This window comes from Cnephaeus nilssonii, assembly GCF_951640355.1.
Source record: "Cnephaeus nilssonii genome assembly, chromosome: 3".
Classification (NCBI taxonomy): domain Eukaryota; kingdom Metazoa; phylum Chordata; class Mammalia; order Chiroptera; family Vespertilionidae; genus Cnephaeus; species Cnephaeus nilssonii.
Window position 1 is genome coordinate 52,347,074 of NC_137074.1, and position 22,599 is coordinate 52,369,672.

At 39.4% G+C, this 22,599-nt stretch overlaps 1 protein-coding gene across 9 annotated transcripts in view; it reads left to right on the forward strand.

Moving 5' to 3' along the window:
* DLG1 (discs large MAGUK scaffold protein 1) overlaps nucleotides 1-22,599 on the forward strand; it is a 254,396-nt gene that overhangs the window by 181,814 nt on the left and 49,983 nt on the right. For all 9 annotated transcript variants that reach the window (XM_079766511.1, XM_079766513.1, XM_079766510.1 and 6 more), the window contains 2 exons: nucleotides 5,613-5,715; nucleotides 19,973-20,087. In XM_079766511.1, coding sequence (XP_079622637.1) covers nucleotides 5,613-5,715; nucleotides 19,973-20,087 — 218 coding nt within the window. The remainder of the gene's footprint in view (nucleotides 1-5,612; nucleotides 5,716-19,972; nucleotides 20,088-22,599) is intronic.

Consider the following 22,599-nt stretch of genomic DNA (forward strand, 5'->3'; position numbering starts at 1 on the left):
GGGGGGCTCTCTCTCTTCCCCCCTCCCTCCCTCCCACCCTCACCTTCTACACACTTTCTCTCCCTTCCAGTATCTCTGAAAAAGCAATGAGAAAAATATCCTCAGGTGAGGATTAACAAAAAAATAAATAAGTAAAAATAAGGGGCTAAAAACTTTTCCCTTTTATTTTTTTTTTAATTTTTACATATCTGAGAAGCTTGGTAAGTTCCAGTTAGAATAAACTTAAAGAAATCCACTCCATAGATCCATCATAATCAAACTGTCAGAAAACAAAAGAAAGAATCTTAAAAGCAGAGAGAAATGATGCCCATACAGGGGAGCCTCAATAAGTTGAACAAGTGATTTCTTGTCAAAAACAATGAAAATAATGGCCAAAGCCCACAAGCAATGGGATGACATATTCAGCGTTTTTAAAGGTAAAGACTGTTTATCAAGAATTCTATATCCAGCCAAACTATCTTTCAGAAACAAAAAACAAATAAGATATTCCAAGATAAACAAAAGCTGAGGAAGTTAATCTCTAGTAAACCTTCTCTGCAAGAAATAACTCTGGAGAATTCCTTCAGACTAAAATAAAAGGACACTAGAGAGTAACCCAAATCCATGTGAAGAAATAAAGAACATCTTTAAAAGTTACTAGATAGGTAAATATAAAACAGCATCAGTGAATGTTTAACTTTTCTTCCATCTGATTAAAAGACAACTGAATAAAACAATTTTAAATCTATGTTGATAGGCACACATTGTACAAAGGTTTCATGTAAATATGATACTAGTGTCACAAAAGGGATAGAGGGCACAATTAGAGCAGTTTTTCTATACTATTAAAATTAAGTTAGTATTAATCCAAAGATTATTTTATAAGATGTTAATTATAATCTAGAGAAATCACTAAGAAAATAACTCAAAATATGCATAATTTTAAAATGAGAAGGGAATTACTAGTAAAATGATACACTAGAAAACATCTATTTAACAAAAGAAGGTAGTAATAAAAGGATAGAGGAACAAAAAAGACATAAGGCATAAAGAAAACAAATAGCAAAATGGATGACATGTAAATCTTACTTTTTTAATAATTACACTGAATGTAAATGGATTAAGCACAGAATATGCCCTGGTCGATGTGGCTCAGTGGTTGGAGCATTGGCCCACACCCCGAAGGGTCGCAGGTTCGATTCCTGGTCAGGGGCACATACCTCTGTTACAAGTTCAATCCCTGGACGTGGGAGGCAACCATTGATATCTCTCTCACATCAATGTTTCTTTCTCTCTCTTTCTCTCACTTCCTCTGTCCCTCTCTCCTCTCTTCTTCCTTTTCACTCTTTAAAAATTAATGGGAAAAATATCCACATGTAAGGATTAAAACAAAAGATATTGACAGGGTAGATTGAAAAACAAGATCCAACTGTAAGTTTTCTACAAGGGACATATTCTAGATTTTTATTTTTTTAAATAAAAGCTGTTTACTTTCAGCAGAGATTGAAAAGAAAAATTTGGAAAAGAGACCGTGCAAGCAGTAACCAAAAAACACCTAAAGTGGCTATCCTAATATCAAAGTAAACTTTAACTCAAAAATTGTTACTAAAGGTAAAAGACATTTTATAATATGTGTTATATAGATTATATATGGTATATAGTTGTATGTGTTATATAATTGTTGAGAAAGAAAGACATAAACTATTGAAACTAACTCAAGAAGAAATATAAAATCTAAATAGACCTAAATAATTAAGGAGATTGGATTAATCAAAACTTTCCATAAAGGAAAAAGCCCAGGATCAAATGGCCTCACTGCTATACCAAAAATTTAGAGAAGACTTAACTCTTCCCCAAAAGGAGTAGACATGAAGATCACTTCCCAACTCATTTTGCAACACCAGTGTTATTCTTAGGTCAAACCAAACAAGGACAGCACAAGAAGAGAAAACTACAAAGCAGTATCCCTTATGAATATAGATATTAGAATCCTCAACAAAATAGCAAATGATCCAGCATAATAAAAAAGAATTATACACTATCAAAATAAGGAATATGCATCATAATCAAGGGGATTTTAAAGAATGCATGGTTGGTTCAGCATACAAAATCCAACCAAAGAAGTCACCATTTTGATAAAGGACATAAACCACATGATTATCTCTAGGCACCAAAAAGGCACTTGTTGAAAATCAATACCTTTACATCAGAAAAACACAAAACAAATTAGGAACAGAAGAGAACTTCAGCCTTATAACAAGTCTCAGAAAAACTGATAGCTTACATCATATGAAATGCTAAAACACTACTAGAGTTTCTAGATAGGGCAGGTAAGCAAGAAATAGAAATAAAAGGCTTCCAAATCAAAAGGGAAAACTATCTCTCTTTGCAGATGCCATGATCTTATATATAGAAAATCATAGGAAATCCAACAACAAAAAACTATTAGAACTAATAAATTTAGCCATTTGTAGGACAGAGAATCACTGTACAAAAACCAGTTCTATTTCTGTATACCAGCATTGGCCAATCTGAAAGTGAAATTAAGAAAAGAATTCTATTTACAGTAGTATCTAAAGAGTATTTAAATTCTATTTAAAAAGAGTAAAATACTTCTGAGTAAATATTCATTACAATGGGATATTATTCAGCCGTAATTAAAGAAGTATTGATACATGCTACAAGGATGAATCATGAAAACATTCTTAAGTGAAAGAAGCCAAGCGCAAGTGGTCATATATTACAGTACTCCATTTATTTAAAATGTACATAATAGACAAATCCATAGAGTCAGAAAGTAGGTTAGTGGTTGCAAGGGACTAAGAGGAGAGGGAGGGGAGAAATGACTGTTAATAGGTATTTTTTCTTTTGAGTGATGAAAATGTTTTGGAATTAGATCATGGTGATAGTTGCACATTCTTGTGAATATACTAAGTACTACTAAATTTTACTCTTTGAAACTATGAATTTTAGCCCAGTCAGAGTGGCTCAGTTGGTTGAGCTTTGTCCTGGGCACCAAAAGGTTTCCAGTTCGATTCCCATTCAGGGCACATACCTGGTTTGCAGGTTTGATTCCCAGTCGGGGAAAATATGGAAGGCAACCAATTAATGTTTCTCACATCTCTCTCTCTCTCTCTCTCTCTCTCTCTCTCTCTCTCTCTCTCTCTTTCTCTCTCTCTCTCTCTCTCTCTCTCTCTCTCACTCTCTCTCACTCTCACTTCCTCCCTCCCTCCCACTTTCACTCCCTTCCTTCTTCCCTTCTTCCCTACTTTCCTCCCTCCCTTTCTCCCTCTCTCCCTCCCTCTCTTTCTTTGTTTCTCTATCTCTCTGTCTCTAACCCCCCCTTCTTTCTCTCTCTCTCTCTCTCTCTCTCTCTCTCTCTCTCTCTCAGCATGTCCTCGGACGAGGATCCTCCTATATAATAAAAGGCTAATATGCAAATTGCTCCCTTGGGAGTTTGACCACTCTCGGTGACATACGCTGGCCATGGCGGGGGGGGGGGGGGGGGGGGGGGACGCAGAATGAAGGCAGGCCAGGGCCGGAAGCCAGAAGTCCCTGATCGCCAGCCAGGCCTAGGGACCCTACCTGTGCATGAATTTTGTGCACCAGGCCTCTGGTTAAAAATAAAAGTATAAATTTTCTGTAAATTATATCTCTTTTTTTAAGTGTTAGTATAGAAAAGGGACCCTGAGACTATTTACACAAATGTCTCAGTACAAGCATTTTTCTAAAGTATATTTGATAAATCTTCCATTAAAATATTCAGTGATATTTAAGAAAGTCTTTAATCTGTTTTCTTATTAACAAACTATTCTCTTTTAAATCTATATAGATTGTCTTCAACTCTTTTCTATAGCAAAAGGATTTGAATCTTAGGAATATTTCAAAATTATGATTTTTGTCACAATAATCAGTGAAATTTTACCTTTCTTTATATTCCTTCCCTAATTTGTTCTCCTGGAAATTAGAAAGATTTTCTTTATGCTCAAACTAGAACTATTTATATATTGTATTGAGTTTTGTATAGCCCTCAGCTAGAGATATCCTACCTAATAATAGACAAATATGCAAATTGACCGCACCTTCGCCACACCCACCAGCCAATCAGGATGAGTATGCAAATTACCCCAACAAATATGGTGGCTAATTTGCATATCAAGACAGCATAGAAAGAAGCCAAGAGCTGCAGAAGGGAGCAAAGCTTCGGAGAAGCAAGCAAGCCGGGGCGGGGCGGGGGGGGGGGGGAGAAGGAAGGAGAGCAGGCGAGCTGGCGGAGAAGGCGGGGCGGGGGAGAAGGTGGGGTGGGGGAGAAGGGAGGAGCGGAGGCGGGGCCAGGGGAGAAGGAAGGAGAGCGGGCGGGCTGTTGGAGAAGGGAGAAAAGCAGGGAGGCTGGCAGAGAAGGCGGGGTGGGGGACAAGGGAGGAGAGCAGGCGGGGCGGGGTAGAGTGCAGCAGGAAACCCTATTGCAGGATTTTTCCTGCTACGGGAACGCTAGTTCTGTAAAAAAAAACACATTATATTACATTTGTTTAGATTAAGGTGTTTGGACCTTGGTTTTCACTTGAGAAATACGTGTATTCTATTTAGTTGCTTTATGATATCCTTTAAATATAATATAAAACACTAAGACCTTACATGATTAAAATGTTCTTTTGTGTAAATTCTATGATTCCTATAATTTCCAAAATTGGTATGTGATCATTAATAGGTTTTAGATTAGGTGTTGACCAAACAGGTTCTCATGTAAAAATTGTATGATGGTTTTTCTTTCTTTCCAACAATGTTCAGTGATGGTCCTGACATTCTGTTAGTTACTGGTTCTTAGCGGGGTGAAACTACCTAAATATTTAAAGTTTGTTACATTCGAATGCAATGCTCCATAAATATTCTGTTAAATTTTTCTTACAATGGAAAAAGTACAATCTCTTAAGATACCTTGAAATATATATTAGGTATTGCCATCCTTTCAGAAATAAGTTGCTTCTTATTCTGGAATGGAATTGATCACCTCAGTAATTATTTCACCCAGAAGGGCCCTTTATTCAGAAATGTCTCCTTACTCATTTATTAACATTTACTCTATTTAAATGTAGTTAGTTTTTGAAATCTGAGTTACTTTAATTCTTTTAAATAATTGTTTTTCTGTTAACTCAAAAAAAATGAAGCTTTAATTTGGGAAAGGAAGGAAGAGAATTGGAACTGAGATGAGAAATAAGAATGAAAATATGGCAGGAGTTGAAAGGATGCTACAAAATTAATATCCCTCTCCCCCATTGCTTGAATTACTAGTGAGATGAAATGTACAAAATGATGATACATATTGATTTTTCAGGTTGTCAAATTAAGGTACATTTCTCAATTGATTGATAGACAACCTTCTAAAAAACTTGGGGGAAGTGTTTTGGTTTTGCTCATTTGAACTTAAGCAAAGTATTTTTAGTGAGTAAAATTCCTTTGATTAAAAATAATATTTTGTTTCACTGTATGATAAATTTTAGTAAATCAGAACAAGAATATATTTTAGTTATAAAATAATTGCATATAAATTTATCTATGCCTATCTAAAGAATAGGTTATTGTGATTTGTAAAGAATGTGATCATTTTCTTTCAAATTTAAAATTTGGTTTAACAGGTAAACAGTGTTGACCTCAGAACTGCCAGCCATGAGCAGGCAGCAGCTGCTTTGAAAAATGCTGGCCAAGCTGTCACAATTGTTGCACAATATCGACCTGAAGGTAATAAAATCCTTGCTGTCTATGATTATTATTTCAGTTTTTAGAATTCTTCCTCTTAATAATGTTTTACTTTCCAAGCTTAACTTTTATTTTTTTGGTCTGATTTATTAATCTGGTATATGTAGTCTGAATATATAATTCACTATCCAGGTCAAAGTGTTTTTAATATGTAGGAATTTCTATTTGCCAACTCTTTTGAGTATTCTACCATTATTTGGATTAATTTTCATGTGTTTACTTTTAAATATCTGTCCTCTAACCAAACACATCCCTTTTACTGAATAACTCAGTGATCCAAAAGGATAATACAAAACCATAATCAAAGATAGTGATATTGCCAAAGAAAATTAGGCCACCCCAGTTATTTCTAACTTTTGAATAAGATTATATTTATTGATACCAATGTTTAAAATATTTTTCTAATAGCCTCTTTTGCTATTTAAAATAAAAATAATTAATACAAGTTTGGGATGTAATATGTTTCTAGGTAGTGAATTCTCATGGATATGACCTAACTAAGTTCCTAGGAGAAGAAGGTAGTAATGGAAAATTTGAGGTCATGCCATATTAAACATATAATTTTAATAAAACCTCAATGGGATTTAAAAAGCTTAAACACCCAAAAGAATACTTATCATCCTGGTTAATGTCCATAAATAGCAAAGTGAAGAAGGAAAGAATGATGTGACTAAAGGAGCCAAGTGAAACATTCTATAACTTAGCAATCATAAATTACGTTTATGATTCTTTTCTTGCAGTGGAATATATTTTTGTAACAACACCTAATCTATTTTTTAGCTGACCAAAATGGCATATTGGGCATTGCTTACTATTTCATAATATGGACAGTCTTGTTCAGTAACTGAACATGGATAAATTCATTTACATAAGTGGTAAATTCCAAGTAAATTCACATTAACCGAATGAATAGGGATTAATATATGAAGTCAGTGCCAATTTATTAATTTTTGTGAGAAACAAAGCTGCAAGTGGGGCCACATATGCTTTTATCTCTGGCCAATACTTCTCGCCCTGTAGGTATACTTTATGGAAGCCAAGTTGTAATCATGATTGCTGAGTATTATAGAAAGCCTCTCTCATTTATATGTTTACTAGAGGCCTGATGCACAAAATTTGTGCAAGAGTAGCCCTTCGCAGCCCCCGCAGCCCCAGCAGCTGCCTCGGCCCTCGCAACCAGCCACGGCTTTGTCCTGAAGGTCGTCTGGACAGTCATCCACTGTTCGGCCGTTGGGTCTATTTGCATATTACGCTTTTATTATTACTAGTATAGATAAGGAACATAGACTATTTAGGAATGGTTAAGGGTAAGTCAGTGTCTTTTCCCTGAACTCCCAGAAAACACACAAAAGCAACAAAGAAAATAAAACATATACACACACTTCTACCTATACAACTCCACCTAACATTAAGCAAAAACTAAGAACACAGACTACCTGGGAAACAAAAAATAGGTACAGTTGCTTAAGCACCTGGAGATCTATCTGGTAGAAGCCCCAGGGAAAGAGGGGGAGAGTGAAAAAATATGGAGTGTTGAGAATGCTCAGTGATGGCAGAATTTAGAATGTGACAGAAAATTGGACTTCCTAAAGGTGAGAAGCTTGTTAAAATCCTATATAATAAAAGCCCAGCAACTGAATGGTGGAACAACCAAAACGACCACTCAACCAGTCGCTATGACGTGCACTGACCACCAGGGGGCAGACGCTCAATGCAGGAGCTGCCCCCTGGTGGTCAGTGTGCTCCCACAGCAGGAGAAGCTGCTCAGAGGGCATGTCCACAGCCACTCATCTGACCAGGATGAGCAGCTAATCTCGCAGTGGACCGATTCCCACAGGCCATGCTCCCTCTCCCCACCAGTGCATGAATCCCATGCACCAGGCCTCTAGTATTTTATAAAAATATTTTCCCTGTTTATGACATGCCTCATGGTAACTGGAGTGAGCAGGCTGAAGCCATCTTTGATGTGGTTTGTTTTAAAAAAGTAGAGGAGCTATATTTGGGTAAAGCAATCTGCTTTCATAGCATCAGATAATGTGATAGTCTTGGTTTTAAAAGCTGTACAGAACTTGTGTTCCCATACTCCTGCACCCCAAAACTTTCTAGTCCAGCCAAATAGCTTGTCCAGCTCATTAAGTAATAAGTAATGTAAAAGAAAATAAGCCAGTCAGAGAAAGACAAGTATCACATGATCCTCACTCATATGTGGAATCTAATGAACAAAATAAACTGATGAACAAAATAGATCCAGAGACATAGAAGCATGGAACAGACTGATGAATCTCGGAGGGGAAGGCAGGAGTGGGTGGGGAGAGATTACCCAAAGAACTTATATGCATATATGCATAACCCATGGACACTGACAATATTGTGAAGGCCTGGCGGTGGGGGCCGTTGCTGGGTGGAGAGGAGTCAGTGGGGGAAAGACGGGGGGGGGGGGGGGCACAGACCTCTGTAGTACTTTCAACAATAAAAATAAATTTAAAAAATAAGTAACTGAATAAAAAATTAAAAATAAGTAACTGGCCTGGCATTCATACATAAATATTCATTTAAAAATGTGGAAACAGACAGCGAAGCTTAGAAACAGGTAAAAGTTAGTCACACAGAGTCATGTATACACAACACACAAAAAAAGTTGGCATAAATTAGATGAAATTTTTATCTTAATAATTTGTGTGTGTGTGTGTGTGTTTTTAAATTTTTCTTTATTATTAAAAGTATTACAGATATACCCTTTGTTGTTTTTTCCCATCAACCCCACCCCCTTGATCTTAATGTTTTTAACAACTTATGTGTTCACTTATTTGAAAGTTGACAAAGTAGAAATGTAAAATTAGAGGTAGGAAAAGATGGTTTAAGAGATTAATTTTGAGCTAGCAGAACCCAGGAAAGAAGAAAGCAAACAAGTTTTTTTACATTGGAACACAAAGACACTGCAGAAAAATCAATAAGGGATATAAAGGATACAATAGAAAAATAAAATGAAACAAAAATAAAGAGGATTTTATAAGATACTAGGGGCCCACTGCGCGAAATCGCCCGAGACCCAGGACCCAGAGTCCTGCAGCTTGGCGGGACCCAGAAAGAGTCCCGCCACAGGAGGCAGGACCCTATAAACCCGCCCACACCTTCTAGTCAAGTCCTCCAGAATCAAGTCCCCACCCACCCGCGTGCGCCTTGCCACGCACGCATCCCCGTGCACGCAGCCTCCTGCTGATCAGTCGTTACGATGTGATGGCGTGATGACCACAGGCTTTTTATATAATAGACTAGTGGCCCGGTGCGTGAAATGCGTGCACATGATTTTTGTACCAATTAGCCCAGCCTGCACCCTCTCCAATCGAAGACCCCTTGGGAGATGTCCGACCGCCGGTTTATACCAATCAGCCCACAGGGATTGGGCCTAAACTGGCGGTCGGACATCCCTTTCACAATCTGGGACCGCTGGCTCCTAACTACTCACCTGCCTGCTGGCCTGATCTCACCCCCAGCTGCCCTCCCCTGCCGGCCTGCTCGCCCCCAACTGACCCCCCTGCCGGCCTGCTTGCCTCCAACTGCCCCCCTGCCCACCTGCTCGCCCCCAACTGCCCACCTGCTCGCTCCCAACTGCCCTCCCCTGCTAGCCTCACCCCCAACTGCCCCCCCTGCCAGCCCATTTGCCCCCAACTGGCCCCCACTATCGGCCTGCTCACCCCCAACTGCCCCCCCAGCTGGCCTGCTCGCCCCCAACTGTCCCCCACTGTCGGCCTGCTCGCCCCCAACTGCCAACCCCCAGCCAGCCTGCTCGTCCCCAACTACCCTTCCCTCCTGGCCTGATCGCCCCTAACCACCTCTACCTCAGCCCCGCCACCATGGCTTTGTCCAGAAAGACGTCTGGAAGGTCTCCCGGTTTAATTAGCATATTACCCTTTTATTAGTATAGATAGCTTATGAAAGATATTTTCCAAAGATACCTGCATCCCATGTGTTCTTGTGCTGTGTAACCTTGTCATTCCCCCCATCAAGAGGCAAAGTCTCTCCTTGAATTTGGACTGGTCTTATTATTCATTTGTAAACAAGAGAATGTGGTAGAAATAATCATATGTGACTTTCAAGGTTAGATTATAAATGGTCATGAAACTCCTGCCTGGTTCTTTTGGGATCTTGTTCTGGGAGAAGCCAGACACCATATAAGAAGTCTGACTGCCCTCAAAACCCCACGCTGCAGAGGTCACATGTTGGTGCTCTGACCCCAGACTTCCATCCAGGACCACCAATACACAAGACAAGGCAGGGTGAAGCTATTTTAGACCCTTCTACTAAACAGCTCCTCCACCAGCTAAACCCCATTAAGTGACCTCAGTCTATGCCACAACAAACATCCAGCCAAAATGATGTCTGAATTCTTAACCAACAGAATCCATAAAATGGTTACTGTTTAATCCACTAATCTTTATAAAGCAATAGTAACTAGAATACAGTCTCACTGTGAAGTCTATTTGTATACACATACACAAAAGACAAGCCTTCATAAATTTATACAGGGGTGGGCAAAAGTAAGTTTACAGTCGTGGGTACTCAAAATAGTGTTTATTCTTGTATTATTACTTATCAATTATTATATTTTCCATATGAACAACTGTAAACTTGCTTTTGCCCACCCCTGTATATCCCTAGAATGTCATACTCTAAGGATAAAAAGAACTAGGGAAAATAGTTAACTCTTGTCAATGATACTATCTTAGTTGTAGTGTTGGTGGTGGTATTTTAAGACTTGTGAATGTAATATTGGATAAAACAAGTAAGTCCTCATGCAGTACTCTAATTCTGTTATTCCCCAGTATCTTGAGAACCAGAACTCTTATGCAAGGAAATTCATACAGATATTATATAGATTAAGTAAAAACCTAATGTTCTAATTTTTATTTTTTAATATGTTTTTATTGATTTCAGACAGGGAGAGAGAGATAGAAACATCAATGATGAGAATCATTGATCTATTTGTATTTTAGCTGTGTCTTTACAGGTTAAAAGATTTCCCAAGTTGACAGTTGTTATACTAAACAGCCTACTAATGTTTATACTTTATATTTCCTATTATATTTCAAAGGATAATAAAAGAATGTTACATATTAATGTTGACTTTTGAAGAGTAACTTAACAATAATCATGCTTACTCTTTTTTTCTTAATCCTCACCCGAGGATATTTTTTACATTGATTCTTAAGTGTGGGGTGGGGGGGGCGCAGCAATGAGAAGTCTGGTCAGAAGGCTGAATTGGGCTCTTTGAATATTCACAGGGTGAATATTTGCATTTTATTACCTACTGCTGACTCATTGGCCTAAAGCAAACTCCCCCAACCTAATAATCTTACTGTTTACTAAACATTACCATTGCATTCCTAAAAGGCAATTTTGTATTCTAGTAAATAAAAGCAGATGGGAACGGAGATTCAATGGAACTTGGCTACTACAGCTAAGCTTTCCCTGGCTTCCCCATAATTTCCAAATTTATATTTCTTGTCTTGTGTATCAATTTGCATGTCAGCTCTTTCTCCAAGCCTTTGAACCCGAGGCCACGCTGGCCGTGGCTTCACAAGAAAGATTGCTGTGAGAGAGACACATCCATTGGTTGCCTCCTGCACACCCCGACCGAGCCAGGGATGTACCCTTGACTGGGAATTGAACCCGAGTTCCTTCAGTGTAGGGGCCAACACTTTAACCACTGAGCCTCACTGATCAGGACTAATCATGCTTACTCTTAACTGTCTTTTGTTGTTAATCCTCACTCAAGGAAACATCAGGGCTCAACTGTCTTTTTAAACTATACAAACTCCCAGACCAGTTATTTGCTCTTGTTGTAAGACTAGTTTTATGAGAAAATCTGATGGGATCTGACCTGTTTGTAAAATAACTTGTCCTATATAATAAAGAGGGAATATGCAAGTTGACCATCTTTCCACCACAAATATGTCGACGCCCACAGCAGAGGCAGGGGGCAGTCCGTAACACAAGATGGCTGTGCCCACAGCGGAAGCCGAGTTCCCGTAACTAGCCTTAAGGGGCAATCAGCAGGGCCCTGAAGCTGCTCCCCCCACCCCGCCCCCATGGGGCTTGACAGGGGACCTCAGGCCATGCCCCCCACCTTGGTGCCAGGCTGAGGAACCTCAGGTTGTGCCCCCAGCGCCAGGCCGGGAGACCTCAGGCTGTGCCCTCTGCCTGGCGGGGTTTGACAGGGGACCTCAAGGTGTGCCCCACGCCTCGGTGCCAGGCCAGGGGACCTCAGGCCATGCCCCCCACCCTGGCATTAGGCCAGGGGAACCTCAGGCCGCGCCCCCCGCACATCAGGACTTGACGGGGGACCTCAAGGTGCACCCTCCTCCCCCATCCCAGGCTGTTTCCAAATCTTAGCTATTGTAAATTGTGCTGCTATGAACATGGGGGTGCATATATCCTTTCTGATTGGTGTTTCTGTTTTCTTGGGATATATTCCTAGAAGTCGGATCACTGGGTCAAATGGGAGTTCCATTTTTTTAGTTTTATGAGGAACTCCATACTGTTTTCCACAGTGGCTGCACCAGTCTGCATTCGCACCAGCAGTGCATGAGGGTTCCATTTTCTCTGCATCCTCGCCAGCACTTGTCATTTGTTCATTTGTTGATGATAGCCATTCTGACAGGTGTGAGATGGTACCTCATTGTCGTTTTGATTTGCATTTCTCATATGATTAGTGACTTTGAGCATGTTTTCATATGTCTCTTGGCCTTCCTTATGTCCTTTTGAAAAGTATCTATTTAGATCCGTTGCCCATTTTTTGATTGGGTTGTTTATCTTCCTTTTGTTAAGTTGTATGAGTTCCCTGTAAATGTTGGAGATTAAACCCTTATCGGAGATAACATTGGCAAATATGTTCTCCCATACAGTGGGCTTTCTTTTTGTTTTGTTGATGGTTTCTTTTGCTGTGCAGAAGCTTTTTATTTTGATGTAGTCCCATTTGTTTATTTTCTCTTTAGTTTCCATTGCCCTAGGAGCTTAATCAATGGAAGCATATACTGTGTTAAAAAATAGATAGTATAGTAAGATATATACTATCTATTTTTAGATAGTATCTTCTTCAGTTTCTTTCTTCCGTGTTTTATAATTTCCAAGTATAGGTCTTTTAGATCCTTGGTTAAATTTATTTCTCAGTGTGTTATTTTTATGCAATTGTAAATGAAATTGTTTTCTTGATTTCCCTTTCTGATAGTTTATTATTGGTGTATAAAAGTGCAACCAATTTCCAAATACTGTATTTGTATCCTGCTACTTTGCTGAATTTGTTTATTGGTTCTGATAGTTTTTTGGTGGAATCTTTAGATTCTCTATACATCATTTCATGTCATCTGCAAATAATGACAGTTTTACTTCTTCCTTTCCAATTTGGATGCCTTTTATTTTTCTTGTCTGATTTTTTGTGGATAGGACTTCAAATACTATGTTGAATAAAAGTAGTGAAAGTGGACAAACCCGTCTTGCTCCTGATCTTAAGGAAAACACTTTAGCTTCTCCCCATTGAGTATGTTGTTAGCTATGGATTTGTAATATATATGGCCTTTATTATGTTGAGGTACATTCCCTCTATTCCCACTTTGCTGAGAGTTTTTATTATAAACTACAGGTCTGGTGCACAAATTCGTGTATGGGTGGGGTCAGGCGGGCCCGCCCCTATTGGGGCCAATTGGGGCCAGGCCAGCCGGGATGGAGGGGACCAATTGGGGCCGCAGTGCACGTCAAAGCAACCGGTTGTTCTGGTCGTCCCGGCGTTCCAGTCACTTGGCTTTAGATAGATAGATAGATAGATAGATAGATAGATAGATAGATAGATAGATAGATAGGTAGATAGGTAGATAGATGCTGGGTTTTGTCAAGTGTCTAATGTTTTTCTGCATCTGTTAATATGTTCATGATTCTAATCCTTCATTTTGTCTATGTGGTGTATCACAGTAATTGATTCGTGAATATTGAACCAACTTTGTAAGGAAGGAATAAATCCCACTTAATCACGGTGTATGGTCTTTTTTATCTACTGCTGAATTCAGTTTACTAATACTTTGAGGATTTTTGCACATATGTTCATCAGGGATATTGGCCTGTAATTTGCTTTTTTGTAATGTCTTCATCTGGTTTTATAATTAGGATAATGCTGGCCTCATAAAATGAGCTTGGGAGTCTTCCCTCTTCTTAAATTTTTTGGAATTACTTGCGAGGAATAGGTGTTAATTCTTCTTTGAATGTTTGGTAAAATTAACCTGTGAAGCCACCTCGTCCAGAATTTTTGTTTGTTGGGAGATTTTATATTACTGATTTAGTTTCATTGGTAGTAATCTGTCCATTCAGATTTTCTGTCTCTTCTTGATTTAGTTTTGGAAGGTTGTAGGTTTTTAAAATATCCAATTTTTCCAGATGGTTCAATTTATTGGCATATAATTATTTATAATATTTTCTTATAATCCTTTTTGTTTTTGTGATATCAGTTGTCACTTCTCTTTTATTTCTGATTTTATTTATTTGGGTCCTCTCTCTTTTTCTTGATTGAGTCTGGTTAAAGGTTTATCCATTTTGTTTATCTTTTCCAAGAACCAGCTCTTGTTTTCATTGATCTTTAGTATTGTTTTTTATACTCTTATTTTATCTATTTCTGCTCTGATCTTTATTATTTTCTTCCTTCTACTCACTTTTATCTTTGTTCATTGTTCTTTTTCAAATTCCTTTAAGTGTAAGGTTAGATTGTTCTTGTTTCTTGAGGTAGGCCTGTACTGCTATGAATTTCCCTTTAGGACTGCTTTCTCAGTGTCCTATAGATTTTTGGTTGTTGTGTTTTCATTTTCATTTGTTTCAAGTTATCTTTTGATTCCTTCCTTGATCTAAAAACTCTTAGCCTTTTCATTGTTCTGTAACATGTTACTTAGCATCCATGCGTTTGTGTGGTTTTCAGGGTTTTTTTTTTTGTAGTTGATTTCTATTTTCATACTATTGTGGTCAAAGAAGATGCTTGGTATAATTTCAGTCTTCTTAAGTTTATTGAGACATGTTTTGTGGCTTAACATGTCATCTATCCTAGAAAATGTTGTGCATTTGAAAAGAATATATTTTGCTGCTTTCTGGTAAAATACTCTAAAAAATATATAAATTAAATTCATTTGGTCTAATATGTTATTTAAGGCTGCTTTGTCCTTGTTGAGTTTCTGTCTGGAAGATCCATCCATAGATGACAATGGGGTGTTCAATTCCCCGATTGTAACTGTATTATTGTCGATCTCTTTCTTTATGTCTATCAATGTTTGCTTTATATATTTAGATGCTCCTGTGTTGGGAACATAAATGTTTACAAGGGTTATATCCACTTATTGGGTTGATCCTTTATTTTTATGTAATGTCTTTCTTTGTCTCTTATTATGGACTTTGTTTTAAAGTCTATTTTGTCTGATATAAACATTGCTACCCCAACTTTTTTTGTTGTTTTGCATGGAATATCTTTCTCCATTTCCTTACTTTCAGTTTATGAGTCTTTCAATCTGAAGTGGGTCTCTTAAAGTAACTATTGATAGTATGCAGTTATCATCCTTGTATTATTTATATTTATAATCTTTTTTCTTCCTCTTTTTCTTCTTCCTCCTCCTGCTCCTTCAACTTCTCTTCTTCTTTCTTCTTCTTTCCTCTTCTTTCTTCTCTCTTTTTCTCTCTTCTACTTCTCCTTCTTCTTCATTCTTGCTTCTTCTTCTTCTCCTCCTTTCTTCTTTCTGCTTCTTGTCCCTTTAACATTTCTTGTAATACTGGTTGAGTAGCTTTTTCTTCTCTGGGAAGGTCTTTGTCTCTCCTTCAATTTTAACCTTTTGCACTCGGATGTCGAGTGTGACTCGACACGGTTAGCATTAGAATAAAGGAATCGAGAAAAAAGCAAGCGAGTGCAAAGGTTAAGTGATAGCCTTTCTGGGTAGAGTAGTCTTGGTTTAGGTCCTTGCTTTTCATTTGTATCACTTTAACTATTTTGTGCCAATCCTTTCTGGCCTGAAAAGTTTCTGTTGAGAAATCATCAGACAGTCTTAAGGGAGCTCCCTTGCAGGTAACTAACTGCTTTTTTTCTTGCTGTTTGTAATATTTTCTCTTTAACCTTTGGTATTTTAATTTACAATGTATCTTAGTGTGGGCTTCTATGGGTTCTTCTTGTTTGGGACTCTGCCCTTCTTGGATTTGTATGTCTTTTTTCTTTGCCAGGTTAGGGAAGGTTCCAGACATTATTTCTTTAAATAGGTTCTTAATCCTTTGTGCTCTTCTTCTGGTACCCCCCTGATGTGAATGTTGTTACGTTTAATGTTGCCCCAAAGGTCCCTTAAACTACCCTCATTTTTCTTTATTCTTTTTGCTATTCTGATTGGGTATTTTCTATTAACCTTATCTTCCAAATTGCTGATTTGACCCTCTGCTTCATCTAATCTGCTGTTGATTCCTAGTGTATTCTTCATTTCTGACTGGTTCTTCTTTTATGGTTTCTATATTCTTTTTTTATGCTTACTATCACTTTGTTAAAGTTCTCACTGAGTTCATTTATTCTTCCTCTAAAGTCCTTAAGCATCCTTATGACCAGTGTTTTGAACACTGTATCTAGTATATTGCTTTCCTCCATTTCATTAAGTTCTTTTGCTGGATATTTCTCCTGTTCTTGTATTCTGGACATATTTCTTTGTCTCCTCATTTTGACTACCTTTTGTGTTTGTTTCTATGTATTAGGTGTATACTAGTATGCTACATCTCCCAGTCTTGGCAGGGTGGCATTATGTTGTAGATGTCCTGTGGAGCCCAGTGGCACAGTCTTCCTGATCACTTAGCAGGTGCTTTAGGAGTGTTTGTGTAGATTGGGTATGCTCTCTGTTGTAGTTGGACCTTGATTGCTATTGGAATGTCAGCGGGTAGAATTGAACCTCAGGCTAACTGCTGTAAGGATTGGCCACGACCATAGCGTACAAGCTACTGTACAGGGGCTGACTCCATGGAGTCGGATTTGCCCCAGTGGGGTCTGTTGCCTGCCAAGATCTTATTTTAGGTGTGCTACTTGTGGAGCTAACCCAGTGGTGCTCTGTTGTGGTCTGATGCCAGCCTACAAGTATGTTGGTTCTGGGGCCTCTTGGGAGGGACTTTATTGCAGGTCAATGTCAAATGCTACCTATGACTGGCCCAACATTACTTATTAGGAGCTGCAAAATGATCTGCCATTGGTTAATGCCTGTGCTGAGCCTGGATGCTCGTGCGAGGGGCCACACTGAGAACCAACACTGGCTACCACCAGTACTGGGCCTGCGGTAGGTCTGCAAAAGGCCCAAGGCACCCCAAGACCTCCAGTAAGGCTTAGCCGATGAAAGAGCCTGCAATGGTATATAAGTTGGGTTGATGCAGAATCTCAGGGAGTCACCAGGGTTAGCCCCAGATCTGAGCCTGAGGCCACTCAGCAAAAGTCTCAGGGTACACCAAGGCCAGCTACCACCCACCTGGGGCCTGCAGACCTTTGCAGTAGGGTGAGGTCTCCAGTAGTCATCAAGCTGGAACTAGTGGAATTCACCAGGTTAATTCAGATTCAGATTTGGCCATGTGGAAGGAGGGCTCAACACAACTGTCCCTCCAGCACTCACCCTGAAGCCATGCAACACAGTTTTTCTTTCTATGTGTCTGGCTCCCACCACCCCCTGAACTGGACAGAATTCCTTGAGAGTTTTTAAGAGAGACTGCAAAGCAGACCCAGGCTTGTTGATGTTGAAAGAGCCTCCAACCACATCTTGAGTTGGCTAGGATAGGGTCTCAGGGAGTCCTCAGGGTAGAGTCAGTACAGTTCACCAGGCTAATACAGATTCAGATTTGGCCATGTCGGGGGAGGGCTTACCACAGGAAATACGATGCCCTTAGGCCATGTGGGATGGGGCTCAGCACAGATAATGGCAGCCATTCTTCCAGTCTTGTCCTAAAGCCACACAACTCAGTTTCTCCCTGTACATCTCTGGCACCTCTCTGAGCTTGACCAGAATTTCTCCAAAGTTTTTTAAGAAAGACTGCAACGCAATTCTAGGCTGATTGGTGCTGAGAGAGCCTCGATATGTACAAGTTGGGTTGGGCAGGGAGTCATCAGGGTGGAGCTAATGGAGTCCACTAAGCCAGTGTAGATTTAGATTTGGCTGTGTGGTGGGAGGACTCAACACAGGGACAATGGCAGGAGTCCCTCCAGCTCTTGCCCAGAAGCCACACAACTCAGTTTCTCCCTGTTGTCTCTGGTGGACTTCCTCATCCACTGTGTCTTCTTTGGAGCTGAGCCCATGCGAGCAAGAGTTTGTGCACTGGCCCTTTAAGAAGATGCCTGGGTTCCCAGCATCATTCTTTCTCATCCCAACAGATAGAATTCCCACTGATTATCACAGACAGATGTTATGTGGGTTCCTCTTCCTGACGCTAGTGTTCTGGACTAGGGGACCAAGCATGGGGCCCAGTCCCCTCACTCCTCAGGGGGAACCTCTGTAGCTAATTAACCCCCCGGATTCTCAAGCACCACACAAGGGTGTGGGAGCCAGCCCATTTCATTTCTCCACTCCTCCTACCAGTCTCTACATGGCTGCTGCTTTATATTCTTAACTAGTGGCCCGGTGCACGAAATTCGTGCATGGGAGGGGGGTTCCCTCAGCCAGCCTGCACCCTCTCCAATCGGGGACCCCTTAGGGGATATATCTAGTAGATTGGGATTGGGTGGGATCGGGCCTAAACCGGCAGTCGGACATCCCTCTCACAATCTGGGACCACTGGCTCCTAACCGCTCACCTGCCTGATTGCCCTTAACTGCCTCTGCCTGCCTGATCGCCCCTAACTGCCCTCCCCTGCCGGCCTGATCTTGCCCCCAACTTCCCTCCCCTGCAGGACTGATCTCGTCCCCACCCTCCCTCCCCTGCAGGACTTATCTCACCTCCAACTGCCCTCCCCTGCCGGCCTGATTGCCCCTAACCCCCTGCCAGCCTCATGTTGCCCCCAACTGCCCTCCCCTGCCAACTTGATCACCCCTAACTGCCTCTTTCTTGGCCCCCACCACCATGACTTTGTCTGGAAGGAAGTCAGGTGTCCAGAAGATGGTCAGTCAACCCATTCTAATTAGCATATTACCGTTTTATTAGTATAGATTATAGGACTTCTGTTTAATTAGTCTTCAGATGGTTATCCAGGTTGCTTGTTCTATAATTTAGTTGTAATTTTGAAGTGGTCATGTGAGGAGGTGAGTACAGTGCCCACCTACTGTGCCTTTTAATCAGAACCTCCACAAAAATGCTTTTTTTGTTATCTTGATTCTATTTCCTCTGAGAAAACCAAGCAGTCATATGAAGAAGCTACATGGAGATGTTCCAACCAGTAGCACCAGACGAGATTCCAGATGACAGCCAGTATCAACATATGGCCTTTTCTAGCTGACTATACCAAAATGTGAGCAGAGAAGAAAAAGAAGAAAAAAAAAAAAAAACCTGCAGTAACATGGAAAGAAATCTATAAAAGAGATAGGATCCTTTAAGTTAAAAATAAAACTTTCTCATTTTTTTCCAGATGGCAAAAATTCTGCAAGTAAAAAAATTGAAAGGTTTCTGTCATATTAAAAATACCTTAAATAAAAATGTTTTCTACTTCAGATTGTTTTTGTGTCTTATTTTGGCATTTTGAAGATTTATAAATTATAAAATGAGTTAAGGTAAATTTAACTTCATTTATCCGTTTTTAAGGCCTATTTTTCCCATATTATTGACCCTACATAAGTTCTATATTTAAGAATATAAGGATAACTGATTTCCTCACAGAGAAAAAGTCAGTAAACAGAGCATCTAGTATAATTATAGGTTTCTTTTTTTTTTTAAGTATAAAAATTACAATAAGTTTTTATTTTTAGTTTTTTTAATTTACAGTTAAATTAGACAGTAATGTAAGATTCATACTGGTATATGTTGTATGAAAATTGCCTTTTAATTGATTAAATGTGATATGAACTTTAAAATAACATGTGAAAATTCAAATTCAGCCAATACTAATTTATGGTACATTTAAAAGATTATTAATTTTTGAAATATACATAATGGGCAAATTGTTACTCTCTTAAGGTTCTAACCACCTTTAACCAATTATAGGTCAGGTTACATATTTAATACTTTAAGTGACTTAAGTTTTTAGAATATAAAACTTAAGTTTATTTCTCTTGTTCTTTCATCAGAATACAGTCGTTTTGAAGCCAAAATACATGACTTACGGGAGCAAATGATGAATAGTAGCATTAGTTCAGGATCAGGTTCTCTTCGAACAAGCCAGAAGCGATCCCTCTATGTCAGGTAAATTTTTTTTTTTAATTCTAATTATGGCAAATCTTATTTATGCATGTAAATTCTTTCAGGATTTTCACTATTACTGACTTAGTTTTGCTATCCTAATACATATGAAGAGCTAGGTGGCATCACAACCGAGCAGGCGACCGGTCACCATGAAGTGCATGGAGCACCTCTCGGTCCCCCATCTCCCCCAGCCCCCGAGCCGTTCACCAAGACGGGGCTGGCAGCCGGGCAGGACTGGGGACTGTTGAGCGGTGGTGGTGGGCTGCTTCGCAGGGTCGCTGTGAGCTTAGCGGAGCAGTCACCCAGGCGGCAGCAAGTTTCGCGAAGCAGTCTCGGGGCGGGGGAGTTTCGCAGAGCAGTTGCAGGGTCCAGGAGCCTCGGGGAGCAGTGGCAGGACGGGGTGAGTTTTGCAGAGCGTCCAGCGGTGAGCTTCGAGGGGCGGCCGCAAGCATTGTGGAGCATCGCAGGGCAACAGAGGCCATGCGACAGAGGCCAGGCTGGTCCTAGGGACCCTAACCACGCACGATTTCATGCACACTGGGCCTCTAGTAGAAAAATAAGTTGCAAACCAAGGAAAATTTTTTACAGTTGATTTTCTGATCTTTCAAGAGTTGGAATATTGTTATAATTTAATTAATGATATTTATATAATCCCTTGAATAAAAATAGTAAAGAAAAACAAAATAAACGTGGACGAAAAAAATTTTAAGGTGGTTATTTTACTGAATCAGTATTGTAGTTTGATATGTTATATCATCCAACACTAATATTTTACCTATATTCTTTTGTAATGAAATAGTCTCCACTTGAGTAACAATTACCTTGGCAATTTTTATAATAGCAAAAAGAGCATATATAAATATTAGCTTCAAATGTGAATAATCTCAGCAAAAGAGTACAGATTCAGGAAATTTATACATGCATTTTTTTAAACACTTGGGAGAAAATAATTTTTCTATACATAAGATTAATGTGGCAGCATAAATCTAATAATATTATATTGATACCATTAGTACATAAATTGTTCTTTTGCATTTCTTTGGCTAATGTGACAAATATAGATATCCTATTTATTTGTATTTTGTATCCTTTTTTTAGTATAGCTTTTACTTAGTACTTTATTATACTTCTAGAGGCCCAATACACAAAAAATTCAGGCACTCCGGGGGGTCCCTCAGGCCAGCCTGAGGCCTCTCGCAGTCCAGGAGCCCTCAGGGGATGTCCAACTGATGGCTTAGGCCCGCTCCCCAGGGAGCAGGCCTAAGCCAGCAGTCAGACATTCTTAGTGCTGCCACAGAAGTGGGAAAGGCTCCCGCCACCACCACTGTGCTCGCCAGCCATGAGCCCAGCTTCTGACTGAGCGGTGCTTCCCCTGGTGCGTCATAGTGACCGGTAGTTCTACCATTCGGTCAGTTTGCATATTAGCCTTTTATTATATAGGATTGTTTTAACTTTAGATAATTACTACAAGTAATCTGTATTATTCTTTATAATTATTCTCTCATTTCTTTTGATTATATTGGGGAGCCTATTGCTAATATGTTTTATTCTTCTGGTGAGAAATGAGATATATTATATAAAATATACATGTATTCTATATATGTTTGGGTATGTATAAATATATCAATACAAGCATGTACTCTATACTTGTTTATATATGATATGACTTATTGTCTCAAAAAATTTTATTCTATGATACATAATAAAAGAAAAACTTTTTTCACTGTCTTCTCATGTTCTATTCCTACCCCTTTCATTCCTCTACCCTGCCAATGATCAAGGAATCCGAAATGTATCAAATTTTTCTCTCTTTCCACTAATTCTAGCAATATTTATTAAACTCTTCTGATCCAAAATTGTTAGAAGTATTTTATATGTAGATACCCACAGAAAGTGTAAAAATATAGATATGTTTTTATATTCTCTTTTTTTCTTTTTCTTGCTTATCTCTATTTTCTAAGTTTAATGTAATTAACAGATGTTGCCTTTAATATCTGATTTAATAAAAACATAAAATTCAAAACATTAGGTTATATTTGTTTTAAGTACATTTAATGAGTCATCTTCACTTTTTGTTATTTTTACTTTTAGAGAATACTTTATTTTTATTAATTATATAAGATTTATAATGAAAAATAACTGCAACTTCCCAGCAATTTTTAGAATTTCATTCCCTAAAATAGTCATCCTCTGTTTTCCTAACAAACTCCCTTGTCTTTACCTCCAAAAAAAAAAAAGCCAGCGACTAGAACACCTTAAGGACCAGACAACCAGCAAACTGCAGCCAGCAAACCCAGCCTGATCAGAGGTGGGCCAGCCAGCCAACCTCCCTCGGCCCCTCCCCCAGCCGGCCCCACCCCTGACCAGCCTTCCCTGTCCCGATCAGGGGCGGGGCTGGCTGGCTAACCCCCTTGTGGCCCTTCCCCCCAGCCAGCCCTACCCCCAATCAGCCCACCTCAGCCCACAGCCCCTCCCCCCGGCCAGCCCCACCCCTGATAGCCCCCCCACCCTG